The sequence below is a fragment of the Salvelinus namaycush genome, chromosome 19 (genome assembly GCF_016432855.1).
Source record: "Salvelinus namaycush isolate Seneca chromosome 19, SaNama_1.0, whole genome shotgun sequence".
NCBI lineage: Eukaryota > Metazoa > Chordata > Actinopteri > Salmoniformes > Salmonidae > Salvelinus > Salvelinus namaycush.
The window spans coordinates 23835861-23863558 of record NC_052325.1 but is presented as its reverse complement, the minus strand read 5'-3'; the positions used below and the strand labels follow the sequence as shown (position 1 = coordinate 23863558).

Sequence of the window (27698 nt, the reverse complement as noted above, 5' to 3'; positions counted from 1 at the left end):
ACTACAGACACCCTGGTTCAAATCCAGGCTGTATCACAACTGGCTGTGTTTCCGAGTCCCATAGGGCGGTGCTCAATTGGCCCAGCGTGGTTAGGGTTTGGCCTGCGTAGGCCGTCATTGTAAATACAAATTTGTTCTTAACTGACATTAATTACATTTATATTTCAAAATTTGAGGTAGGCTATATGAGCCCACTGATAATAGATCCATTGTTGTATTATTTGTGAAGCACAGCTGAGTGAGGATACATTTCAATAATTTGCTTTTTATTTTTACTTTACTGGGCTGATGGTGCCTGCATCTGATGGTCAGACTCAGCGGAGTGAGAGAGCAGCAGATTGAGGGTCCGCCTCAACATCCCTCCACTCTCCCTTTCCTCCACTGACACTGACCAAAAAGGGACACTGTCTTCCAGCTGTTGGCGAAACTTGCGTTGCACATCATTATTTCTGTCTCATGCACAACCTCATGTTGTTACTCTTATGAACAGAGAAAGTTAAATATTCCTTAATATAAAAAAAAAAACAAGCCGCTAATAATAACAACAACGCCAGCCTATAGATACACTTTCCTACTCATTCATTACTGCTGCACTGCTTGTTGTAGCGGAAATAGGAAGAACGCGTATTTTATGGCTTATAAAAGTTTTGAATACAAAGTGTTGACAGTGCTGGGTAGCAACTTAAACATGAACTCACTCATAAAAACAGCAGCTCTTTGCTGTATTCGTTGACAGTCTCTCTCTAGTCATGGTTTTAAACGTTTTGAAATCTCACAGTATCAACTTTGCTGTAGCTTTCTTTTATGCCTGCTACGTTACTGCAAACACGGACATCTGAGCCATCCGATTGGCCAGCGATAGACATTATTCTATCATAGTCTTCTGCTGAAAAACATATGTGTTATGGCTTTACACCCCCTGATATATTGTGGAGAAAGAGTTCCATGTCTATCAGAACACAAAGGGTGTTCTTTAACGGAAGCCTCTCCAACATAATCCAGGTAGAATCAGGAATTCCCCAGGTCAGCTGTTTAGGCCCCTTACATTTTCAGTTTTGACTAACAACACGCCACTGGCTTTGAGTAAAGCAGCTTAAAGGGAACATTGATTGTGACATAATGAGACACAATGAGACATGATTGAGTTGAGACATATTGAGGCACAATGAGACATGATTGAGTTGAGACATATTGAGGCACAATGAGACATGATTGAGTTGAGACATAATGAGGCACAATGAGACATGATTGAGTTGAGACATAATGAGGCACAATGAGACATGATTGAGTTGAGAACTATGATTTGTTCTTTACACTTTGGTTCCTCTTGCCTTAAGCAGAGATGACAGATTCACCTTCAGACAGTCAGGCAGAGACAAACCCTTACATGATATTTCATTAAGAGCTTTTTATTCATTCTCTCGCTGCATTTAGTCATACTATCTGTCTGTCTGTCTGTCGACAGTAACCCTTCTATTCAATTGGTTTAAATGTGATGTAATAAAAAATATATATGCAAGGAAAGTTGAAGGCAAGAAATGGATCCAAAGTTCTTAAAGATTAATTTCATTCATTTGACTGGTATAAAGAGTTGCATGGACTCCTGCTGCTTCTAATATGAGCTTTTGTATCAAAGAATGTCCTACTCTTACACAAGGACTGACTGGCAATGAATTCAAATGGACATTCTTACATTATTAAACATGCATGTGTACAAATTGGTGTGTATAACCCCTTCCATAAATGTTTGACCCGTGTACAAAATGTCACAACCATTGCATCAGAAGGCATAGAATATGGCCCGTAGCAGAACAATAAATGGTAGTGATCACATGACTTCAGGGCCGGCCAGTTAGAATAGACACTGGACTTTAGTCGCATGGATCCCTTCTTAGGAATCCTCAAATCCCTCATATCAGTTAGTTACCATTAACATCACAGACAGAAGCCAGACAACGCCAATCTATTGGCTGTCACTAAGCAGGCAGGATTTGTCTTGACCATTTATTATTGATTTCCGACCACTGAGGCCGAATATGCTCTAGTATTTTTCAGAGCACAGAGAGGGACTGTATCTAGTTGTGGTGGTAATTGATGCAGTTGGGAGCAGCTAATGAGTAATAATGACCATTCACTGTGTCCACATAAGCAGTTTGAGACAACATAGGGATACCAGTACACATTAGCTTAAGTGGAACAAAGTCTGTATCAATTTCTCACCTGCTGTTGAATTTCTCTGGGTGCTTCTCTCTCATCAAGTGGAAGCGGTGAGCGATGGAGGCGTCCTATAAGGGGAGACATAGAGCTGTATTAGGCTTTTACTGGGGCATTACCTTCCACTTTTGTGCCTGTGATCCAGGGTCTATGTGATTCTGGGTCTATGTGATCCTGGGTCTGTGTATCCTGGGTCTGTGTGATCCTGGGTCTATGTGATCCTGGGTCTATGTGATCCTGGATCTATGTGATCCTGGGTCTGTGTGATCCTCGGTCTGTGTGATCCTGGGTCTGTGTGATCCTGGGTCTATGTGGTTCTGGGTCTGTGTGATCCTGGGTCTGTGTGATCCTGGGTCTGTGTGATCCTGGGTCTATGTGATCCTGGGTCTGTGTGATCCTGGGTCTATGTGATTCTGGGTCTATGTGATCCTGGGTCTATGTGATCCTGGGTCTGTGTGATCCTGGGTCTGTGTGATCCTGGGTCTGTGTGATCCTGGGTCTATGTGATCCTGGGTCTGTGTGATCCTGGGTCTATGTGGTTCTGGGTCTGTGTGATCCTGGGTCTATGTGATCCTGGGTCTGTGTGATCCTGGGTCTATGTGATCCTGGGTCTGTGTGATCCTGGGTCTATGTGATTCTGGGTCTATGTGATCCTGGGTCTATGTGGTTCTGGGTCTGTGTGATCCTGGGTCTGTGTGATCCTGGGTCTGTGTGATCCTGGGTCTATGTGATCCTGGGTCTATGTGATCCTGGGTCTGTGTGATCCTGGGTCTGTGTGATCCTGGGTCTGTGTGATCCTGGGTCTATGTGATCCTGGGTCTGTGTGATCCTGGGTCTATGTGGTTCTGGGTCTGTGTGATCCTGGGTCTATGTGATCCTGGGTCTGTGTGATCCTGGGTCTATGTGATCCTGGGTCTGTGTGATCCTGGGTCTATGTGATTCTGGGTCTATGTGATCCTGGGTCTATGTGGTTCTGGGTCTGTGTGATCCTGGGTCTGTGTGATCCTGGGTCTGTGTGATCCTGGGTCTGTGTGATCCTGGGTCTATGTGATCCTGGGTCTGTGTGATTCTGGGTCTATGTGATCCTGGGTCTATGTGATCCTGGGTCTGTGTGATTCTGGGTCTATGTGATCCTGGGTCTGTGTGATCCTGGGTCTATGTGATCCTGGGTCTGTGTGATCCTGGGTCTATGTGATTCTGGGTCTATGTGATCCTGGGTCTATGTGGTTCTGGGTCTATGTGATCCTGGGTCTGTGTGATCCTGGGTCTGTGTGATCCTGGGTCTGTGTGATCCTGGGACTGCACAAGGCCTGATAACAGGCTCATAATGTCACCACCTCAAATCAAAATGTTATTTGTCACATGTGCCGAATACAATTTATTTATTTATTTTATTTCAACTTTATTTAACCAGGTGGCCAGTTGAGAACAAGTTCTTATTTACAACTGCGACCTGGCCAAGATAAAGCAAAGCAGTTCGACAAAAACAACAACACAGAGTTACACATAAACAAACGTACAGTCAATAACACAAAAGAAAATTGAAATTGAAAAATCTATGTACAGTGTGTGCAAATGTAGAAGATGTGCAGACTTTACTGTGAAATGCTTGCTTACGAGCTTAAAAATAAAAGTCACTATATAGGAAAGCTGGGTTGGAACCCTTCTCCATCGGCGCCATCGTCAAACCTATCCTCCTGCCCACCCCTGTGTTGTGTGTTTGACCCCAGCCCTGGAGGACCTCTGGGGGCAGGGGTAGACATAATCAGTCAAATGGCTCCAACACTAGGAATACCCCACTTATGAAGATGGGGTTTTGGTGTGTGTTCTCCAGAGCCCGCCTCAGCTCTGCAATGACCTGAGGCCAGGATGAGCTCACTCATATTAGTTTTGTGCTATGGACATGGCACAGAGTGAGACATGATGACTGTCTAGAATTGAAAGCATTACAATAGATAAATAAGTGATTTTATCAGAAGGAGACAGGAGGCTTTCCGGTAATGGGCAGGTGGAGAGAGGACAGGGTATGGAGGAAATTGTTAAATGAGCAATGAACGTCATGTCCAAAAGAGAGAGAGACAACTGGCTTCCTACCAGTTGTGGTGATGGTGGTTATGAGAATGGTAACAAGACTGCAATGAAGATGGCAGTTATTTTGGTCATTTTGATCTGCTCCTAGAAATATATGGACAAAGAACCTTTGGAAAGGTCATCAGGTCAAACTTATTCTCAACAACGGGGAAAAAAGTCCCTGTCACTAGTCACTGATGTTGTCCTGGTGACATTGCACAAATTGAAGCTAGAACACGTTCTGCTAACACAAAGAAGGATTAAAGCAAAGACAGTGTCAAGATAGAGAGACACGAGCGGGAGAAGAGAGAGGTAGAGAGACAGAGAAAGAGAGCCCTGGAGAGAGAGAAAGAAAGCGCCAGAGAAAAGACGAGGGAGGAGAGGACACTGGAAAAGACCGGAAGGTATGGCACGTCGCATCACCCTCACCGCTTCACCCTCCTCCCACTATCCTCTGGAGCCTCTAACATCTCCGGGGCCCTCCATTAAACCTCTCCAGGGCCCTCCCTCCATCAAACCTAGCGTATGTCCCACGACATCAGCAACTATTGTGTCCCAAAATATCTCTGCACCTGCCCGCTTGGCATGGCACAGTGGCAATGAACATGGAATCCATTTAAACAGGAACCTGGGGAAACAGGTGCTATTGGCGGTCTGGATGAACACCATAAACCATGCACCAAATACTAGGCATAGTGATTAGAAGATGGGGGGATGGGGGGAGTTGGTTTGTTGTTAACCTCTAGGCCTTGTGCCATGTTTAAAAAAGGGAGGGAGAGTGGTGGAAAGAAATCATGACATTTGATACATTGAAGGACTGCATGTTCTGTATCTAGGGTGTGAAGGGGGAGGAGTGGACAAACAAACAAATCACTCGCTAGAAAAGAAGGGTTTTCAACCCATTTTGGGTAGTGCCCTTTCGGGAAAATGAACGTGTGCTCTGGGGATGTCATCGGCAACCTCTGAGGGAGATTCAGAGGAAAAGTGGGTGTCACCCCTATCTCCCCCCTCTCAATCCTCACCCCTATCTCCCCCTCTCACCCCTATCTCCCCCATATCTCCCCCCTCTCAACCCTCACTCCTATTTCCCCCCTCTCAACCCTCACCCCTATCTCCCCCCTCTCAACCCTCACCCCTATCGTCCCCCTCTTAACCCTCACCCCTATCTCCCCCCTCAACCATAATCCCTATCTCCCCCTCTCACTTCCCCCTCTCAACCATAATCCCTATCTCCCCCTCTCACTTCCCCCTCTCAACCCTAATCCCTATCTCCCCCTCTCTCTCACTCCCCCCCAACCCTAATCCCTATCTCCCCTTCACTCCCCCTCTCAACCCTAATCCCTATCTCCCTCTCACTTCCCCCTCTCAACTCTAATCCCTATCTACCCCTCTCACTTCCCCCTCTCAACACTAATCCCTATCTCCCCCTCTCACTCCCCCTCTCAACCCTAATCCCTATCTCCCTCTCACTTCCCCTCTCAACCCTAATACCTATCTCCCTCTCACTTCCCCTCTCAACCCTAATCCCTATCTCCCCCTCACTCCCCCCTCTCAACCCTAATCCCTATCTCCCCCTCACTCCCCCTCTCAACCATAATCCCTATCTCCCCCTCTCACTCCCCCCTCTCAACCCGAATCCCTATCTCCCCCTCTCTCTCACTCCCCCCTCTCAACCCTAATCCCTATCTCCCCCTCTCTCACTCCCCCCCTCAACCATAATCCCTATCTCCCCCTCTCACTCCCCCCTCTCAACCCTAATCCCTATCTCCCCCTCTCTCTCACTCCCCCCCTCAACCCTAATCCCTATAGCCCCTCTCAACCCTAATCCCTATCTCCCCCTCTCAACCCCAATCCCTATCTCCCCCTCTCACTCCCCCCTCCTCAACCCTAATCCCTATCTCCCCCTCTCACTCCCCCTCTCAACCATAATCCCTACCTCCCCCTCTCACTCCCCCCTCTCAACCCTAATCCCTATCTCCCCCTCTCTCTCACTCCCCCCTCTCAACCCTAATCCCTATCTCCCCCTCTCTCTCACTCCCCCGCCTCAACCCTAATCCCTATCTCCCCCTTTCATCCCCCCTCTCAACCCTAATCAATATCTCCCCCCTCTCAAACCTCCCCCTATTTTCCCCTCTCACTCCCCCCTCTCAAACTTCTCCCCATCTCCCTCTTTCATTCTCCCCTTTAAACCCCCCTATTTTCTCCCTCTCACTCCCCCATCTCAACGCTCACCCCTATCTCCCCTTTTCACTCTCCCCTCTCAACCTTCACCCCTGTCTCTCCCCCTCTCAACCCCTGGACACAAATTAAGATTAAGCCTGGTATAAACTCATTGGAGAATCACCATTGAAACAGCTTTTCAATAAGAGATATGAAGACAGTCAAATTGAACTGGAGCTCTTGATCTGCATGTCCATACAGGGTCATAGCGAGCCTATCATAGCGAGCCGCTGTGCCGCTGTGGAGTCCATCTGTGCCCTTGTCATCATAGCTGTTGGTAGCAGGTGTTAACCCGACTCGCTGGGGACCTGTTCCTGTGAATATGGGAGTGTGGGCTTTTATGGAAGCAATGCATGCTGCTTCCCTCCAGAGTTCAATTGTATCATTAGGGGTTATATACAGTGTCTTGTCTTTGTATATCTGTGTGAGGTTGTGTGAAGTTGTGGGAAGTTATGTGAGGTTATGTGAGGTTGTGTGAGGATGTGTGAAGTTCTGTGAAATTGTGTGAGATTGTGTGAGGTTGTGTGAGGTTGTGTGAGAGTATCTAGATTCATTTGAATTAGTGTTAAAACGTTTTCTCTGTTTTTTACCGTATATGATGTGTATCTGTATATGTATAGTAGTGTGTATCTGTGTATATATAGCCAGTAGTGTGTATATGTGTATCTGTGTATATATAGCTAGTAGTGTGTATCTGTGTATCTGTGTATATATAGCTAGTAGTGTGTATCCGTGTATCTATATATCTGTGTATATATAGCTAGTAGTGTGTATTTGTGTATCTGTGTATATATAGCTAGTAGTGTGTATTTGTGTATCTGTGTATATATAGCTAGTAGTGTGTATCTGTGTATCTATGTATCTGTGTATATATAGCTAGTAGTGTGTATCTGTATGTGTATAGTGGTGTGTATCTGTGTATCTGCGTATGTATAGTAGTGTGTATCTGTGTATATATAGCTAGTTGTGTGTATATGTGCAAATGTGTATGTATAGTAGTGGGTATCTGTGTATATATAGCTAGTAGTGTGTCTGTGTATGTATAGTAGTGTGTACCTGTGTATATATAGCTAGTTGTGTGTATATGTGTAAATGTGTATGTATAGTAGTGTGAATCTTGTCTATATAGCTAGTAGTGTGTACATGTGTATATATAGCTAGTAGTGTGCATTTGTGTATCTGTGTATATATAGCTAGTAGTGTGTCTGTGTATGTATAGTAGTGTGTATTTGTGTATATATAGCTAGTAGTGTGCATTTGTGTATCTGTGTATGTATAGTAGTGTGTATCTGTGTATATATAGCTAGTAGTGTGTCTGTATATATATAGCTAGTAGTGTGCATCTGTGTATATATGGCTAGTAGTGTGTATCTGTTTATATATACAGTTGAAGTCTGAAGTTTACATACACTTAGGTTCGAGTCATTAAAACTCATTTTTCAACCACTCCACAAATGTCTTGGGATAGGGGGTTGGGATAGGGGGCAGCATTTTCACATTCGGATGAAAAGCGTGCCCAGAGTAAACTTCCTGCTACTCAGGCCCAGAAGCTAATATATGCATATTATTAGTAGATTGGATTGGGATAGAAAACACTCTGAAGTTTCTAAAACTGTTTGAATGATGTCTGTGAGTATAACAAAACTCATATGGCAGGCAAAAACCTGAGAAAAATCCAACCAGGAAGTGGGAAATCTGAGGTTTGTAGTATTTCAACTCATTGCCTTTCTAATATACAGTCTCTATGGGGTCATATTGCACTTCCTAAGGCTTCCACTAGATGTCAACAGTCTTTAGAACCTTGTTTGAGGCTTCTACTGTGAAGGAGGGGGGAATGAGAGCTGTTTCAACCAGGTGTCTGGCAGAATGCCATGAACTGGTAACGCGCATGGCCGTGAGAGCGACCTGCGTTCCATTGCATTTCTAAAGACAAAGGTATTCTCCAGTTGAAACATTATTGAAGATTTATGTTAAAAACATCCTAAAGATTGATTCTATACATCGTTTGAAATGTTTCTACGAACTGTTATATAACTTTTTGGACTTTTCGTCTGAACTTTCACCAGGACTTGCCTGCGCCTCGTGAGTTTGGATTGTGAACTGAACGCGCTAACAAAAAGGAGGTATTTGGACATAAATGATGGACTTTATCGAACAAAACAAACATTTATTGTGGAACTGGGATTCCTGGGAGTGCATTCTGATGAAGATCATCAAAGGTAAGTGAATATTTATAATGCTATTTTTGACTTTTGTTGACTCCACAACATGGTGGGTACCTGTATGGCTTGCTTTTGTGTCTGAGCGCTGTACTCAGATTATTGCATGGTGTGCTTTTTCTGTAAAGATTTTTTGAAATCTGACACAGCGGTTGCAGAAGTATATCTTTAATTCTGTGCATAACAGTTGTATGTTTTATTAAAGTTTATGATGCGTATTTCTGTAAATTGATGTGGCTCTCTGAAAATTCCCTGGATGTTTTCGAGGCACAACATTACTGACCATAACGCGCCAATGTAAACTGAGATTTTTGGATATAAATATGAACTTTATCGAACAAAACATAAATGTATTGTGTAACATGAAGTCCTATGAGTGCCATCTGATGAAGATCATCAAAGGTAAGTGATTAATTTTATCTCTATTTCTGCATTTTGTGACTCCTCTCTTTGGCTGGAAAATGGCTGTATGTGTTTTTGTGACTAGGTTCTGACCTAACATAATCATATGGTGTGCTTTCGCTGTAAAGCTTTTTTGAAATCGGATACGATGGGTAGATTAACAAGAAGTTAAGCTTTAATTTGGTGTATTGCACTTGTGAATGTATGAAAGTTACATATTTCTAAAAAATATTTTTAAATTTCTCTGCCTTTTCAGCGGAATGTTGTCGAGAAGAAGTTTTAACAAACTTTAGTTTTGGCAAGTGGGTTAGTACATCTACTTTGTGCGTGACACAAGTAATTTTTCCAACGATTGTTTACAGACAAATTATTTCACTTATAATTCACTGTATCACAATTCCAGTGGGTCAGAAGTTTACATACACTAAGTTGACTGTGCCTTTAAACAGCTTGTAAAATTCCAGAAAATGATGTCATGACTTTAGAAGCTTCTGATAGGCTAATTGACATAATTTGAGTAAATTGGAGGTGTACCTGTGGATGTATTTCAAGGCCTACCTTGAAATCAGCCAAGACCTCAGAAAAAAAATGATGGTTCATCCTTGGGAGCAATTTCCAAACGCCTGAAGGTACCATGTTCATCTGTACAAACAATAATACGCAAGTATAAAAACCATGGGACCACGCAGCCGTCATACCGCTCAGGAAGGAGATGCGTTCTGTCTCCTAGAGATGAATGTACTTTGGTGCGAAAAGTGCAAATCAATCCCAGAAAAAAAGCAAAGGACCTTTTGAAGATGCTGGAGGAAACGGGTACAAAATGATCTATATCCACAATAAAAGGAGTCCTATATCGACATAACCTGAATGGCCGCTCAGCAAGGAAGAAGCCACTGCTCCAAAGTCGCCATAAAATAGCCAGACTACGGTTTGCAACTGCACATGGGGACAAAGATCATACTTTTTGGAGAAATGTCCTCTGGTCTGATGAAAAAAAAATAGAACTGTTTGGCCATAATGACCATCATTATGTTTGGAGGAAAAAGGGGGATGCTTGCAAGCCGAAGAACACCATCCCAACCGTGAAGCACGGGGGTGGCAGCATCATGTTTCAGGGTTGCTTTGCTGCAGGAGTCACTGGTGCACTTCACAAAATAGATGGCATCATGAGGAAAAAATGATGTGGATATATTAACGCGACATCTCAAGATATCCATCAGGAAGTTGAAACTTGGTCGCAAATGGGTCTTCCAAATGAACAATGACCCCAAGCATACTTCCAAAGTTGTGTCAAAATGGCTTAAGCAAAACAAAGTCAAGGTATTGGAGTGGCCAACACAAAGCCCTGACCTCAATCCCATAGAAAATGTTTGGGCGGAACTGAAAAAGTGTGTGCGAGCAAGGAGGCCTACAAACCTGACTCAGTTACACCAACTCTGTCAGGAGGAATGGGCCAAAATTCACCCAACTTATTGTGGGAAGCTTGTGGAAGGCTACCCGAAACGTTTGACCCAAGTTAAACAATTTAAAGACAATGCTACCAAATACAAATTGAGTGTATGTAAACTTCTGACCCACTGGGAATGTGATGAAAGAAATACAAACTGAAATAAATCATTCTCTCTACTTTTATTATGACATTTCACATTCTTAAAATAAAGTGGTGATCCTAACTGACCAAAGACAGGGAATCTGTATTAGGATTAAATGTCAGGAATTGAAAAACTGAGTTTAAATGTATTTGGCTAAGGTGTATGTAAACTTCCAACTTCAACTGTAGCTAGTAGTGTGTATCTGTGTATGTAGAGTAGTGTGTATGGTTTCTATGTGGGTTCACAGACAGATAGGTTGAGGGGAGGTGGCTGTTTCCCACTTATCTGGCCAGGTGTCACTCAGCACGGTCATTCATTACAGAGGTAACCCGGTCTGACCTGGCAGCCGCTATCTTCCTGTCACTGATACTTCCTCTGACCTTCAGGGTGTTGCCAGCACTACTCCCTTCATTCCTCTCTTTCTCCCCCCTTCACCCCCCCCCCCCCCCCCCCCCTAACCTTCACTTCCTCTACCCTCCCTAGAGGCCTGGCCTGGCCGTCCTCTGAGCAAGCACTACACACCCTGCTGTTGACACACAGGTCAGGTCACTGTGGATCGGACCCACAGTCCATAGAGTAACACGGTGGGTAAGTAGCTGTAACTAACGCATAACCAGCCAGAAGGCCAGAGAGCATTACATGACGGGGCCAGAGCCAGGCACTCCCAGGCCCTCTCTTCTTCTCATAGCTAGCTAGAGAGCCACGCTTGGAGAGCAGATGGCTTGTTGATGGCAGGAAAGATAGTCAGGTTTCATCGTTCTCTCACACCCTGAAGTGATCGGCTTCCTCAGACTGAGGGGCTGGGGTGAGGAAAGTGTGAGGAAGGGGTGAGGACACTTCTTTATGGCTGCTGACATAGTGTGATTTCCCTCTCGCTAATTCTTCACACAGATTCTTTCCAGAGTGATGGTTGGGAATGGGATCACTCAGGGCTCAGGGATAATGTAATGCACGTTAGGAATGTATGGAGTGCCTATAATGCCCAGTGTAAAGGCAAGGCAGGGAGGGAAGCCTTGGAGATTTCTATGGGGATGTGTGACTGAAGTGGGGCTGAATTGTTTGAATCACAGGGGGGTTAAGGGGGCAAGGCAAGGTAGGGAAGGAAGTTTTGACATTTTCTCTGGGGATGTGGGATTGAAGTGGGCTCAGGGATTGGATTGAAACCCAAGGTGCCTGCCACAAGTACATGTAGGTTGGTGGCTCCTTAATTGGGGAAGAAGGGTCGTGGCAATGACTGGAGCGTAATTAGTGGAATGGCATCAAAAACATCACACGGTTTCCATGTGTTTGATGCAATTCCATTCGCTCCGTTCCAGCCATTATTATGAGCCATCCTCCCCTCAGCAACCTCCTGTGATGAGACTCCTATCCAATCTGATCTGTGTGTTTATAGTGCTGACTGAGGGTTAATGTTAATGCAGTCTCTGTATAGTGAAGCCTTCTCGTTAAAGGCTTGTTTTCCTCTAGACAATCTTCAGTCAGCGTCATTGTATCCAGATCAAACTTAGTTGACAATGACCAGAGTTGTTAAACAGGAATTTGATAGATCAAAATACTTTATGATCAAGATTTTATATGAAGCTCTTCTCAATATGGATTTATGTTTGACTCTTCTTAGGATGTAGGTTGTATGATTATTAGATTTAATTTGTTATTTAATATGATCAAGCTTAAGTGTGTACTTAATGCAAAGCACTGATGCCCAAAAGCATTACAAAGTAATCTGAGGCAGACAACAAAATAGCAATACCACAAAGTATCTTTATCTCCAGCCTAGAGCGTTCTCCCAGTCACTACGACTACCATGTCATCTACAATTAACTTACTGTGCAAGAAACAGATGACAGTTGAGATTCGAAAATTGGCCTTGAGAGCGCCAACGCCATGGCAACCCAATCACCAGCCTTGGGAAGGGAAGGTCTGTGAGTGTGATGGCAGGAAGCGCTGCCCCAATATGGGTATGGATATTGAACCCGATTCTGGGCCGCCAATGATTACAACATGATATGGCGTGACTGAGTCACAGTGCTAGCGCTCGTTTGCTCAGGTGTCATTGGTGCCCAGATACGCAGCCATCTGTCCCTGGCTGCTGGAGTCACTGCGATGCGATCTGTTGCCCTGGGGAAGGGCCATGCCGTATTGGATCATAGTGTCATCTACAACATGGGAATAGCATTGGTCTAAGTGGATTACATATACACAGAATCCTTCAAAGGGATCAGAATTTGAGCTTAAAAGGTCCTCTGAGAAACACAGAATTTATATATATTTTAGTGGACAGTAAATGGACTGTAAATAACAATTATATCATCAATAACAGTTTAAAACATAGCCAGCCCTTCTTTAGACATGGTATACAGCCGGGGTAGATACTAGACAGTGGCTGCAACCAAAGTATGGACCATTCTGGCACTGGCACTACCACCCACCAGCCCACATCTGAATCACATAGAGGGGGTCCCCTGGCCACCCCCTGGCCATTCTGGCACAGGCATCACATGGTGGAGAAACATCCATTGTCTAGATAGAAAGGTCAGAGGCTTGACCATTTGCTGATATAATCCACATTGTATTTAGAGCATGTTGTCTTTCCGTTCAGTCAGCAATATGCTGACCATTATGAGATCAAGTAGTGAAATCAGTAAGCTGCTTTTGAAAGAGTTCCTAGCCTGATTTCTGATCTGTTGGTGCTGTACTATCTGTATTAGCACATAGGAGTTGTCTATACAGTACAAACAGATCTGGGACCAGCTTGCTAGGGTGTACCCATAATGCAGCAGTAACAAGAGGGTAGAGTCCTTGTGTTTGGCAGAAACCTGATGAATATGTGGCAGGCGTGGGACCAGTGGGATGCCGGGTTGCATAACATCACAGCAGTCCATGGTAACCTTGCCAAGCTAGCCCCTTCCTCCCTGCTCCTCATCCTACCTGTGATTGGTCCAGACATATTATGTACCAATCACACTTCGGCTTAGTCCCACTGTCTACTCCTGGTGTGTATTTTTAGGCATCCGTGCAATGATGCCTGGTGGGCTTGAAGAAAATAAAGACAGGAAAGACCATAAAAGGGATTGTTTCCTTCAAATGAGGTGCTGCAGGCACCTTATAGTTAAGCAACCGTAGCTTTAATAACAGATATAGGAAACATCCATCTGAAGTGTCAGGGATTGACAGAGAGACAACAAGACAAGAACTGAGACAGAATTCATTTGACCTCGTCCCTCTGTTCCCTCTAGTGTAATACGTTTGTGGCGAGCCCATGGTAGTTTGTTTCAACAAACTAGTAGAGAGATAAAGGGTTGCTAAGCAACAGGGACAATGGCAATGCTGGTTCCTTCCCTTTAAAAGGGGAAACAGTAATTAACCTGCTTGAGAGGCTTAGAAACCACCAGTGATTCTGCAAATGGTTTAACTCCTGCTGGGATAGGCAATCCCATACTGTAGCATAGTACTGGGCCTATGTTCTGCTTCTGTTTTGATCTGAATATGGAAAGGCAGGTAGGATTGTGTGTGTGAGTGTTTTTAAGGATACAAATTTGAAGTTGAAAATTGGTTCTGCATGTGATTGATTCTGCATGTGATGGGTTCTGCATGTGATTGGTTCTGCATGTCAACAAACATTTCCTGGTGAATCTGATAAACAGAGTGTGAGTAGGTGAGTGCGTCTGTGTGTGTGTGTGTGTGTGTGTGTGTGTGTGTGTGTGTGTGTGTGTGTGTGTGTGTGTGTGTGTGTGTGTGTGTGTGTGTGTGTGTGTGTGTGTGTGTGTGTGTGTGTGTGTGTGTGTGTGTGTGTGTGTGTGTAGTCTGTTCTCTCACCACTCCGATGGAGAAATAGTTGTTGACGATGCTGTTGGGGACTGGGTCTCCCTTCTCCTCCTTGTCTACAGGGATAATGTCGATGTTCCATCGGTCCAGCATCATATCTGTGCTGTGTTCTATGTCCCGCAGGAACTTCAGCAGGCTGCCTCCCTCATAACCTACAGGACAGGACAGAGAGACGGATGAGACATGACACAGGGAGATACAGCCATCACACACTAAGGTCACCCACACTGTCAGACCCAGGCTCTCAGAACAAGTTTTATTAATTCAATAAGATCTAGTATTCATCAAATTGCATAGTGCTTTCTGTATTCCATTTGACGTGAGGTCAGAGGCCTTGGATTCCTAGAAGCAAGCAAAGAGAAAACTAAGATTGAGTGGTGAGAAGGGAGTACATCTGAAACCCTCACACTGACTAAACAGCCTAATGGCAGACAGTATGGGTGTACACAATAGAGTCATTGTGGCCTTATGTCCCAGTGGGGATGAAGAGGAGTTAGTAAGTAAGTACACTGCCATGGGATAGAACTCCTAACCTCCAGGCCTCTCTGAGAGAGACTCTTGGTACACTCAAAAAAATGTTGTGTTAAAAAACACCCAATTTGGGTTCTTTGGTAACCCAGCACTGGGTAAATATTGGACAACACATGCTGGGTTATTTTGACCAAGCCAGTTACGTGAATAACCCAACATGCTGGGTTGTTGGGATTACCCTAACATGGTTTAATTTAAATATTAGTTGGTTATTTTTTACTGTCATGCTGGGTTGACATGCAGCTGGGTCTTTCTTAATGTACAGTAATATAAAGTTATTTCAGGAGGCGTGGCTTATTAGGGGTGTGGCTTTCAGATAGATCTTATTGACAACCTGTGAGAGTTTTTTGCATTTTACAAATTCTTCTAGAGTATTAAGATTACTTATTACATATTATAATGAGGTGGTATCTTTCCCAATAACAGGATTTGCATAAGCTTTTAGGGATTTTATACATTTCTGTAAGCCTGATTGAAGCTACAAAAATGTCAATGTTCAACCTTAACATGTGATAACTATACAACAGAACAGATGAACTTGAATGACATACACTCTAATAGGTGGCTGAAAGCCACTCCCTTACTAAACCTTGCCTCCAGTCTTCTGATCTGACCTGCTGGATCACATCTCAACAACCCAGCATCAACTAACCAAGTGACCCAATGCCTGCAACCCAGCAGTTGGGTCAACCAAACAACCCAGCAGTTGAGTCAACCAAACAACCCAGCAGTTGAGTCAACCAAACAACCCAGCAGTTGGGTCAACCAAACAACCCAGCAGTTGGGTCAACCAAACAACCCAGCAGTTGAGTCAACCAAACAACCCAGCAGTTGGGCCAACCAAACAACCCAGCAGTTGAGTCAACCAAACAACCCAGCAGTTGAGTCAACCAAACAACCCAGCAGTTGGGTCAACCAAACAACCCAGCAGTTGGGCCAACCAAACAACCCAGCAGTTGAGTCAACCAAACAACCCAGCAGTTGAGTCAACCAAACAACCCAGCAGTTGAGTCAACCAAACAACCCAGCAGTTGAGTCAACCAAACAACCCAGCAGTTGAGTCAACCAAACAACCCAGCAGTTGAGTCAACCAAACAACCCAGCAGTTGGGCCAACCAAACAACCCAGCAGTTGGGCCAACCAAACAACCCAGCAGTTGAGTCAACCAAACAACCCAGCAGTTGGGTCAACCAAACAACCCAGCAGTTGGGCCAACCAAACAACCCAGCAGTTGAGTCAACCGAACAACCCAGCATTTTTTAGAGTGTAGAGGTAGACAGTAGAGGCAATCACAATAGAGTCATCATTATACTGTGTCATGGGATAGAACTCCCGAACCCTGCGGGGCTCCGGTGAGCGGGTCCTCTGTGTTGGAGACCAAGTGGGTCTGAACCACAATTACTCTAATGATGACTGTGATCAGTACTGCTGAGAGGTGGACCGGGGTGTTAGGGTTACACCAGTGGCTGTCATGGAGGCGTGAGCGTCTAATGAGGACCCATCACTCAGAGCACCAGGGGACTTTAACACTCACATGGCGACCCATCCTGAGAACCAGGGTTCGTGTGTGATGACACTTGTTCCCCCTCCTGTGCTCCAGACCTGGGTTCACGTAATATCTGACATCTTTCAAATAATGGAACTTTGCTCGATTTTTCAAAAACAATGTGAACCCAGGTCTGCATCAGGGGACGTTGACACTGAGAGCCGAGGCCCATGTGTGATGACACGCATTTCCCCCCATGTGCTCTCCAACAGTCTGAGCTCACACTTTTCCTCCCTCATGTACATTTCCTAAATCACAGAGGGAGAAAGCAATGATGATGTAATGTAAGAAGCCAATTAGCCTACTTTATACCCTGAAGATTTAACAAAAAGCTCACCGACTACTTATGGCACAATAACATGCTCTTTCATGTTTGCATACAAGCATATTCCACTATATGTGATGCACACATATGCTTACATACAGCCCAGTCCTGACTGATATAGTTACAAAACAGGCCTAAAACATCTGTCATATAACATCTGCCAGTTAACAGGAGATCAATAGATTGTGTCACCAAACCCAATTTAGATGATTGGTTTACTATGCCAGGAATTAAAACGCATGTGCAGTATGTTTCTACAAACAGACGACTGTGACACAGTACTTCCCTCACAGTCCCAGCTTTTGTATCTACTACTGTACAATCTGTAAATATGGTCATAACACTTAAATGTCTTCATAGAAAGAATCCAGTTGCTTTTAAAAATATTTTTGGGAGAAGATAATTTATTCAACTGGTGCTTGGTCAAAAAGCCCCTGGGAACTAACTGTCCATTTAGTTTCCAAACATCAGATCATAAGCTCGCTGCCTGGCTAAAGTGCTCGGCTGGTCTCTACTCTACACAAGCCAGGGCCAGGTCAAGCAGTCTGTCAATCATTGGCCCAAAAACAGGCCCAGTCAATGGCAAGCAGGGATTATATAAGAACTCTGCTTTGCATCATAGAACACTTTCAAATTAGCTTTATGAGGATGTGTTTAGAACAGTGGAGGCTGGTGGAAGGATATATAGGAGGAGAGCCTCATTGTAATGGCTGGAATGGAATTCATGTGATTTCAATATGGTTTCAATATGGTTTCAATATGTGTGAAGTGTTTGATACCACCCATTTATATCATTCCAGCCATTACAATGAGCCTGTCCTCCTATAGCTCCTCCCACCAGCCTCCACTGGTTTAGAACCACAAGAACACAACAGGTGCATTGTGAAGATATTGAGGAAAATATTGCTGATGGGAGCTTTCAGTGAGTAAAAGAATACTCACACTGCGATCTATGTACACACTCACACATACACACACACACACAGCTTCTCACCTCCGCCCCAGCGTAGACATCTTGCCAGGTCGTTCCCTGTGCCCAGAGGGAGGATAGCCACAGGGGGATCTTTTGCAAAGTTGGCCTTGTCTGCAGATGGACAGATAATGATAAGATAATAATTACAATTCTGATGGATTTCGGAGAAAGAACATTAAGGTGTAGCCAGAGTACTGTACAGTATAGTATTGTGTTCTATGTTTATCAGGCACACACACACACACACACACACACACACACACACACACACACACACACACACACACACACACACACACACACACACACACACACACACACACACACACACACACACACACACACACACACACACACACTCTCTCTCTCACAGCTATGAAGGTGGAAATATTATACTGTGTTCATGTATAATGAATGAGTTTAATCCAATAGATTAAGACACACCAATACAGTCTAAGATCCATCCCACTGTCCCGTCCCCTCCACACGCCAGCACCTGGAAATCAGGGACATCATGGAAGAAGTTGAGCCTGTGAAGACATAAATACATAAATATACAAATACACACACATACATACAGAGAGACAATACAGAAATACACTATGGAAAAAGAAGGAACAGCACGTCAGAAATCAGCTCAATGTAAGAATCCATAGAATCAAACCACTTCTGGGAAAATTGGAACACACTAAACAAACAACAACATGAAGAGTTATCTATCCAAAACAGAGATGTATAGATCAACCACTCTATAACAAAGAACAAACAGAAAAAACATATACATGATCAAATACAAATCTTAGAATCAACTATTAAAGACTACCAAAACCCAACAGATTCTCCAATTGCATTGAATGAACTACAGGACAAAATACAAACCCTCCCACCCAAAAAGGCCTGCGGTGTTGATGGCATCCTAAATGAAATGATAACATATACAGACCACAAATTCAAATGGTTATCCTGAGCTCTGGCATCTTCCACTATATTTGGAACCAAGGACTGATCAACCCAATCCACAAAATTGGAGTTCAATTTGACCCCAATAACTCCTGTGGGATATGCGTCAACAACAACCTTGGGAAAATTCTCTGCATTATCATCAGTGGTGGAAAAAGTACCCAATTGTCATACTTAAAGTAAAGATACCCAGTAAAATACTACTTGAGTAAAAGTCTAAAAGTATTTGGTTTTAAATATACTTAAGTACTGTTGTTTTATTTCTTTACTTACCTACACACACACACACACACATACCTTTTTTCCCGCACCATTGGTTAAGTAAGCATTTCACTGTAAGGTCTACACCTGTTGTATTCAGCGCACGTGACAAATAAACTTTGATTTGATTTTATTTAAATGTAATTGATAAAATGTACTTAAGAATCAAAAAGTAAAAGTATAAATCCTTTCAAATTCCTTATATTAAGCAAACCAAACGTAACGATTTTCTTGTTTTTTCAATTTACGGATAGCCAGAGGCACACTCCAACACTCAGACATAATTTATAAACGAAGCATTTGTATTTAGTGAATCTGCCAGATCAGGTAGTAGGGATGACCAGGGATGTTCTCTTGGTAAGTGCGTGAATTGGACCATTTTCTTGTCCTGCTAAGCATTGAAAATGTAACAAGTACTTTTGGGTGTCAGGGAAAATGTATGGAGTAAAAAATACATTAATTTCTTCAGGAATGTAGTGAAGTAAAAGTAAAAGTTGTCAAAAATAATACTTTACAATTACCTTAAAGTGATTTTTACTTAAGTACTTGTCACGTTCGTGACCTGTTTTCTGTTGTTTTTGTATGTGTTTAGTTGGTCAGGGCGTGAGTTGGGGTGGGTAGTCTATGTTATGTGTTTTCTATGTTGGGTTAAGGTGTTGCCTGATATGGTTCTCAATTAGAGGCAGGTGTTTGACGTTTCCTCTGATTGAGAACCATATTAAGGTAGGCTGTTCTCACTGTTTGTTTGTGGGTGATTGTTCCTGTGTCTGTGTATACCACACGGGACTGTTTCGTTTGTTCGTTCGTTTTAGGTAGTCTGTTCCTGTTCGTGCGTTCTTCGTCTATATGTAAGTTCGTTTGTTCAGGTCTGTTGACTTCGTTTATTGTTTTGTATTTTTTTTTTTTTTTTTTTTTTTTTTTTTTAATTTATTTATTTATTTATTTATTTTTTAGGGGTGGATCAGCTTAATATTGCGGAAAGAATGTTGCTTCCAATGTAATTGTCTGCATCATTTCCAATCCCCCATATTTTTTTGGGTAAATATATATATCCATTCACGTATGCATACATATATACATACACATACCTACATAGACATACATACTTTTTTTAAAGAGTATACCTTTATTATTATTCCCCGCAAACCCTACCACCGATCCCCCAATTGGAGTAAACTGATAAACATTTCTGTTTTTACCTTCAATTTATACATCTTATACACATTTTACAGACACAGTCTACTTTATAATAGTTCTCTCTTGTTTGTTCTTAGTCCTTCCTCTATTTCTGTTGTCCATCCAGTTTGATTTCCACTTGTAACTGTGCTATTTCACAATAGCTCCGCACCTATACACATTTCACAGATCCCGTATGCCCTACATTGTTTATCTTGTTATTAGTCCCACCCTTCAGCTCCACTCAACCCTTCCCATCTATCTTCCAACATCATCCATTTCGGATTTTTATTTGCCATATATTTTTCAACTGTGCTGTGATGCTTCACAAAATATTTGAATCTTCCTATTCTCATAGCTTCCACGGATTGTAAATTAAAAATAAACATTTTTGCTAAAATAATTATTATATTATTGATTGATTGACTATGGCTTTTCAAATCCCCCAGTATTGCTATCTGTAGCGTTAGTTCTACGCAAATGTTGCAATTCTTCAACCATTCCTGGACCTGTGACCAAAAACGAGCTACATGCGGACAATACCAAAATAAATGATCTAATGACTCTGCCTCCTCACAGCAGAATCTGCAGAGCTGGGAAGATTGTATCCCCCATATATATAACATTCTATTAGTTGCAAGAATTTTGTACAATAATTTAAATTGAAAAATTCGAAGTTTTGAATCCGGCGTTGTTTTGCGTATCAATTCATAAACCATGTGCCATGGAATGGGTACATCGAAAATCTCTTCCCAACTATTTTGCAATTTATATGGCACAGCTGTCAGTTTTTTGGTCCTTAAATTAAATTGGTATATGTTTTTATTTATCACACTTTTCTTTAACCATTTATGTTCTTTAATATAAGGCCGACATACAAGTTCCTTACTTTTATCCCCTTCTACTTGCCTCTTCCATTTTTGTGGTAATGCTGCAATTAATTGGTTGTAATTTTGGGTAGAGCAGACATTTCCATATGTCTGTGTTAGCTGCATGTGTGACATTACTCCACCAGTCCTATTTATGATATCATTCACAAAAATTATACCTTTTTTAAACATTTCTTCGATAAATACATTTTTTTTTATCAATTACTATATTTGAATTTAACCACAAGATTTGTTGTACTATTTGTTCCGTCCTTTCAGGTGGATTAAACTGAAATTGCAACCAACTTTCTAAGGCTTGTTTAAAAAATAAAGATATTTTGGAGATTATTTCCTTTTCAAACAACCGAAAGTGAGCAGGTGTAATCTGAATAAAGGGAAAAAGGCCCTTCTTGAACATAGGATGAGACATTCGTACCAATCTACTAGAGAACCAGTTTGGATTTAAGTATAACTTTTGTATGACTGATGCCTTTAGTGAGAGGTCTAATGCTTTAATATTTAATAATTTCTGCCCTCCGAATTCATATTCGTTATATAAATAGGCCCTTTTAATTTTATCTGGCTTGCCGTTCCAAATAAAATTGAATATTTTTTGTTCATATAATTTAAAAAGCAGGTCACTAGGTGTAGGCAAAACCATAAGCAAATAGGTAAACTGTGATATGATTAAAGAGTTAATCAGGGTGATTTTCCCACAAATAGACAGGTATTTTCCTTTCCATGGTAGCAAGATCTTATCTATTTTTGCTAACTTTCTATAAAAATTTATTGGAGTGAGATCATTTCTTTCTTTTGGGATTTGTATACCGAGTATGTCCACATCTCCGTCAGACCATTTAATTGGTAAACTACATGGCAATGTAAAATGTGTATTTTTTAGTGATCCAATACGTAATATGGTACATTTATCATAATTTGGTTTTAATCCAGAGAGGATAGCAAATGTATCTAGATCCTCTAAGAGGCCGTGGAGAGATTCTAGTTGTGGTTTTAAAAGAAAACATGAATCATCAGCGTACAATGACACCTTAGTTTTTAGGCCCTGGATTTCTAATCCCTTAATATTAATGTTTGATCTAATTTTAACAGCTAACATTTCGATGGCAATAATAAATAGATATGCCGATAGTGGACAACCTTGTTTTACTCCTCTAGATAGTTTAAAACTTTCTGAGATGTAGCCATTATTTACTATTTTACACCTAGGGTTACTATACATAATTTTAACCCATTTTATAAGAGATTCCCCAAAATTGAAATATTCTAGGCATTTATATATAAACTCCAGTCGTACTTTATCAAAAGCCTTTTCAAAATCAGCTATGAAAACCAGGCCTGGTGTCCCCGATATTTCATAGTGTTCTATTGTTTCCAGTACTTGCCTTATATTATCTCCAATGTATCGTCCATGTAAAAAACCTGTCTGATTAGGATGAATAATATCTGACAAAACTTTTTTTATTCTATGCGCCAAGCATTTTGCTAGGATTTTTGCATCACAACACTGAAGTGTAAGAGGTCTCCAATTTTTTAAATGGACTGGATCTTTATATATACCACTTGGGTCCTGTTTCAGTAATAATGATATCACACCTTCTTGTTGCATGTCTGATAATCTATCATTTATATAGGAGTGGTTAAAACAAGCTAATAATGGTCCTTTGAGTATATCAAAAAAATGTTTGTATACTTCCACTGGTATGCCATCCAGTCCTGGAGTTTTCCCATCCTTAAAGGCCCCAATTGCATCAAGTAGTTCCTCCTCTGTAATTAGGCCTTCACATGAGTCTTTCTGTACAGATGTTAATTTTACATTATTATTAGGGGAAAAATCCATACTATTAGTTTCAGTTAGTGGAGATGGAGGAGCCTGAAACGAAAACATATTCTTAAAGTACTTTACTTCCTCTTTCAAAATATCATTTGGTGAATCATGCGTGACTCCATCATTTGTAACAAGTTTTAATATGTTTTTTTTGGTAGCATTTCTATATTGAAGATTGAAAAAGAATTTGGTGCATTTTTCCCCATATTCCATCCAGTTCGCTTTATTTTTATAATATATTACACTGGATCTTTCTTGAATAAGTTCCTCCATTTCTTTTTGTTTTTCCTCTAACTTATTCTGTGCCTCTATGGTACCGTTTTTATTGTTATCTAACTGTACTGTTAGTCCTTCAATTTCCTTTGTTAATATGGACTCTTTTGATCGAAATTGCTTTTGTTTTATAGATGAGTACTGAATTGCATGGCCTCTAAAGGCACACTTAAAAGTGTCCCATACAATATGGGGATCTGCTGTACCTATGTTATGTCTAAAAAAGTCAGTTATAAATTCTTCTGTCCTAGTTCTAAACAATTTATCATCTAGTAGGCTTTGATTAAATTTCCAATATCCTCGCCCACGTGGAAATTCTGTAAGAGTAATATATATGCCAATTATGTGATGGTCCGACCGCATTCTGTCCCCTATCAAACACTTTTTAACTTTTGGTGCCAGAGAGAATGATATAAGAAAGTAGTCAAGGCGACTAGCTTGATTAAGCCTCCGCCATGTATATCTCACTAGGTCAGGGTATTTAAGTCTCCATATATCCACTAATTCCAATATATCCATGACATTCCTGATTTCCTTAAGTGCCTGAGGGTGATAGTTTGTAGTGTGATTTCCTTTCCGGTCCATAGAGGTATTTAAGACCGTATTAAAATCTCCCACTATAATAATAGAGTCTAGTGTTGCTTGTAGAGTTGATACATTCTTATATATATTGTCAAAGAAGCTTGGATCATCATTATTCGGACCGTATAGGTTAATAAGCCATATATGTTTATTGTCCAATAACATATTTAAAATAATCCATCTACCTTGAGGATCTGTTTGGACAAGTTGCACATTTGGATCAAAGTTATTATTGAGTTTGAGTTTGAGTTTGAGTTTATTTTTACAGGGACAGTGCACATTAATCAACGTTTCAGTAAAAGTGCCGGTTTTAGCCAGCCGGCTAATTTTCAACCGCAGTCCCTGGGCAGGTTATTAAAAACAATTACAATATAGACAATAGCAACATAGAACAAGACATAGCATACAGACATAGCAACATAGGACAAGCAAGACGTAGCATACAGACAGAGCAACATAGAACAAAAAGCAGCAAGACAAAATTCATAAAAGCAACAAAGTGTTTCCACACCTCACAAGTTACAGACAACAGACATTATTAAAACCATCACCCCTTTTAAATTTCTTTGCCCATGGGAGAAATATATTTCGCCCCCCCAGTTCTTTTTCCACAAAACTTCATCTAAAACTGTCGAATGGGTTTCCTGTAAACAATAGATATTATAATCCTTCTCTTTTAGCCAGGTAAATACTGATCGTCTTTTCTTATTATCTGCTAAGCCATTACAATTGTAACTGGTTATACTTATTTCACCACTTACCATAATGAGACACACCTTTCAATTATTTTTATCAAAATATATGTTTGTAAACGTCCTATTAAAAAGTAACATAATGATTGAGTGTCTATATAGTTGTACCATGACATTTGCATCTCCACTAAGCAAACCTCCAATTGGTCCCCACTATTCCACCCGCCAAAAGCCCCCATCTCGAGTTGGGTTGTCAACCCAATGCCCGGCAGACCACCCCCGACCCCCCGCATCGCACAGCCCCGGACCGACTGGGATCCATCCTTCGAAAAGTGCACACAGCGCCATCCACCGAACCGAAGCAGATCCATTGCCAAATGCATTTCCATCGCCCTCACCTCGATGTGTATTACATATTGCTGTGGATCATCCTCTATAGTCCCTAACATCTTTTACTTCTTCCTTCGCAACAGTTGTGGGATACACACATACACCCACACACATTCAGCCCTTACCCCCACACAACCATAAGCTCACCCTCTCAACAATTGCACCATCCCAGAGCCCAACTCAAGATGGGTCATGATTTACAAATGTACTTGCAGTTGCAGCTGCATGAGAAGGCCTGCAAGACCGCGCAAAAAATGAGCATAAATGTAGAGATTTATTTACCATTGTCACATCCTAGATGATGGAGGTCAAATGTACACCTTCTTCCTGAAACACCCACAATACGGTCATCCGTTTTGACCATGTTCCCAAGCATCTCCATGCAGTCCGACTTTGATTTCGTGCCACCAGGGCCACAATAATATACCCCCTCTCTGAATGTCCGAGTGTGACCCCCTCCCCATGGGTTACTGCAGCTAGTGTTGCCAGCACTGCCACTGCCTGGGTGGGGGCACCCCACCGGAATCCCCACCGGCTAGGTACAAGGTCGTCAAGGTTCTCATTAGCAGCTTTGAGAATTTCCTTGTTTATTATGCTCTCCCTTTAGGGGGCTTTGGCTTTGCAGGACCAACCCTGCCAAGCAGGCTCAGAATCTTGAGGGGGCAGTGCTGCTCTTGGTCCCTGACCTCATTTTGGCTGCATACAGACCGCTTACAGCATGCACATAAAACAGTTAGGGACTTCTCCTTAGTATCTGGGCCATTCATGTGGGTGTCTAGGGTATAGGGCCATAGACCGTACCATTAAAATAGGATAATAAATAATTAGATATAATTTATTTTAAAAATGTAGTTCCCCATGATAGGACAATAAATAAATAAGACGTATAATTCATTATAAAAGTATATCCATCATCTGAACAACATTGAAAGCCCTCTCATACCCGACTCACAGCAATACATTGGCTCTGGGATATGCAACCATTTCATTACTCACTCACTCAACTTTCCAAACATAACAAATAAAATAAACACACACCACACCATCCACACATACTGTGCCTTCTGTTTACTTAGTTTTTATCTTCACTATGTAGAAATAGTGCTTGTGTTCAATTAGTTATATGTGAAGATTTATAGAAAAGCTATATTTTGTATTGTATTGTTACAATCAATAACCGGGCTTGAATTGTGTTTATTTTCCTCATCTATGAGAACTTTGTAATTTTTAAAATAACCATGGAGTAGTCTTTGTGTCTCTGAACAACTGGTTATCAATATATAGTTTATCAACGACGAGAGCTACTCGTTTCGCTTTTAATCTATTTTCTTTGAAAATTGGATACAGAACTTTGCGCCGTTCTGCAATTTCTTTCGGAAACTGATCATTCATGCCAATTTTGGTCCCAGCAAGTCTTTTACCCAGGCTTTTAACCATTATTTTATCTTTAAATGAAGCAAATTTGGCAACGATTGGGCGTTCGTACCTCTGCCCTCTGTCCGAGGCGGTGTACACGTTCAAGTTGGATCTTGTCGATAACTTCGCGTGGAATCTGAAGCGCTGCAAGAAGGAACTCTCTAACTACAGATTCAGGAACCTCTCCTTCTTTCTCTTGGATATTTGTAAGTACCAAATTCTCTCTCATGGATCTAGTTTGTATGTCCAGTAAGGATTCCTTCAGAACGGTGTTCTCCTTTTTAATTTCATTCATTTCGGTTTCAATCTTATTGACTGTCCCTTTTAGCGCGTGTGTTTCCTTCTCCAATGCCGCAGCTTTTTCATCACTCATCTCTAGGCTTGCCTTCAACTCTTTTATATCCTTACTAACTAATTCAAGTATACCCAGTTTGTCATTTATTGATTTTAACAGATCGGTTTCGACCTTTACCATTGCCGGTGGTGAGAATATTAAATCATCAGTGTCTGTTGAAGAGTCACGTTTTCGTTTTTGAATCGGTTCCCCTGTCTTACTCTCCGTCATGTTTGGGTGTTGCTTGTTTTCGCAATATTTGTCGATAAATGTCTCTAGTCTTAGGATTTGTTTTGTGTTATTATCCAGATTGAAGGTTATCACCCACCAGATTATTTAGTGCTAATATTTTAGTCTAATTTAGCAGATATTTCGAATATTATGTTTTATCTTGAGGTGCTCTACATAACTTCGTTCAGTCCGCCATTACCTTTACGTTACCTTTACGTCCGCCGTCTACGTCACGTCTACGTATTGTTTTGTAGTTTGTTCTAGTGTTCATTAGTGTTTTCGTCTTGTTATAATAAATCAGTATGTATTCATCACCCGCTGCGCCTTGGTCCGCTCATTCACCACAAGACGACCGTTACAGAATCACCCACCAAACCCGGATCAAGCAGCGGGTTAACGGGCAGCAGCGACAGCAGCAGTGGTACAAGGAGGAATGGACATGGGAGGAAATTCTAGACGGAGAAGGACCCTGGGCAGAGCCAGAGGAGTGTCGCCGCCCCAAAGCGGAGCTGGAGGCAGCGAAAGCGGAGAGGCGGCATTATGAGGCGCTAGCAAGGCAGAGCGGCTGGAAGCCCGAGAGGCTCACCCAAAAATTTCTTGGGGGGGGGATAAAAGGGAGTGAAGCTGGGTCAAGTTGTAGACTTGAGCCAACTCCCCTTGCTTACCGTAAGGAGCCGGTCAGGGCGGTATTGGAGGTGAGCGACGCAGAGACAGTGAAGGAGTTAATGGGGAAATTGGAGGAGAGAGTTAT

The 27698-nt window shown here is 42.0% G+C and overlaps 1 protein-coding gene across 1 annotated transcript in view; it reads right to left on the bottom strand.

Moving 5' to 3' along the window:
* Window positions 1-27698, bottom strand: part of LOC120063946 (diacylglycerol kinase beta-like) — a 98489-nt gene that overhangs the window by 38080 nt on the left and 32711 nt on the right. The window contains exons 12-15 of the mRNA XM_039014255.1: window positions 18362-18447; window positions 17939-18028; window positions 14534-14694; window positions 2221-2285 (exon numbers count right to left, since the gene is read on the bottom strand). Coding sequence (XP_038870183.1) covers window positions 2221-2285; window positions 14534-14694; window positions 17939-18028; window positions 18362-18447 — 402 coding nt within the window. The remainder of the gene's footprint in view (window positions 1-2220; window positions 2286-14533; window positions 14695-17938; window positions 18029-18361; window positions 18448-27698) is intronic.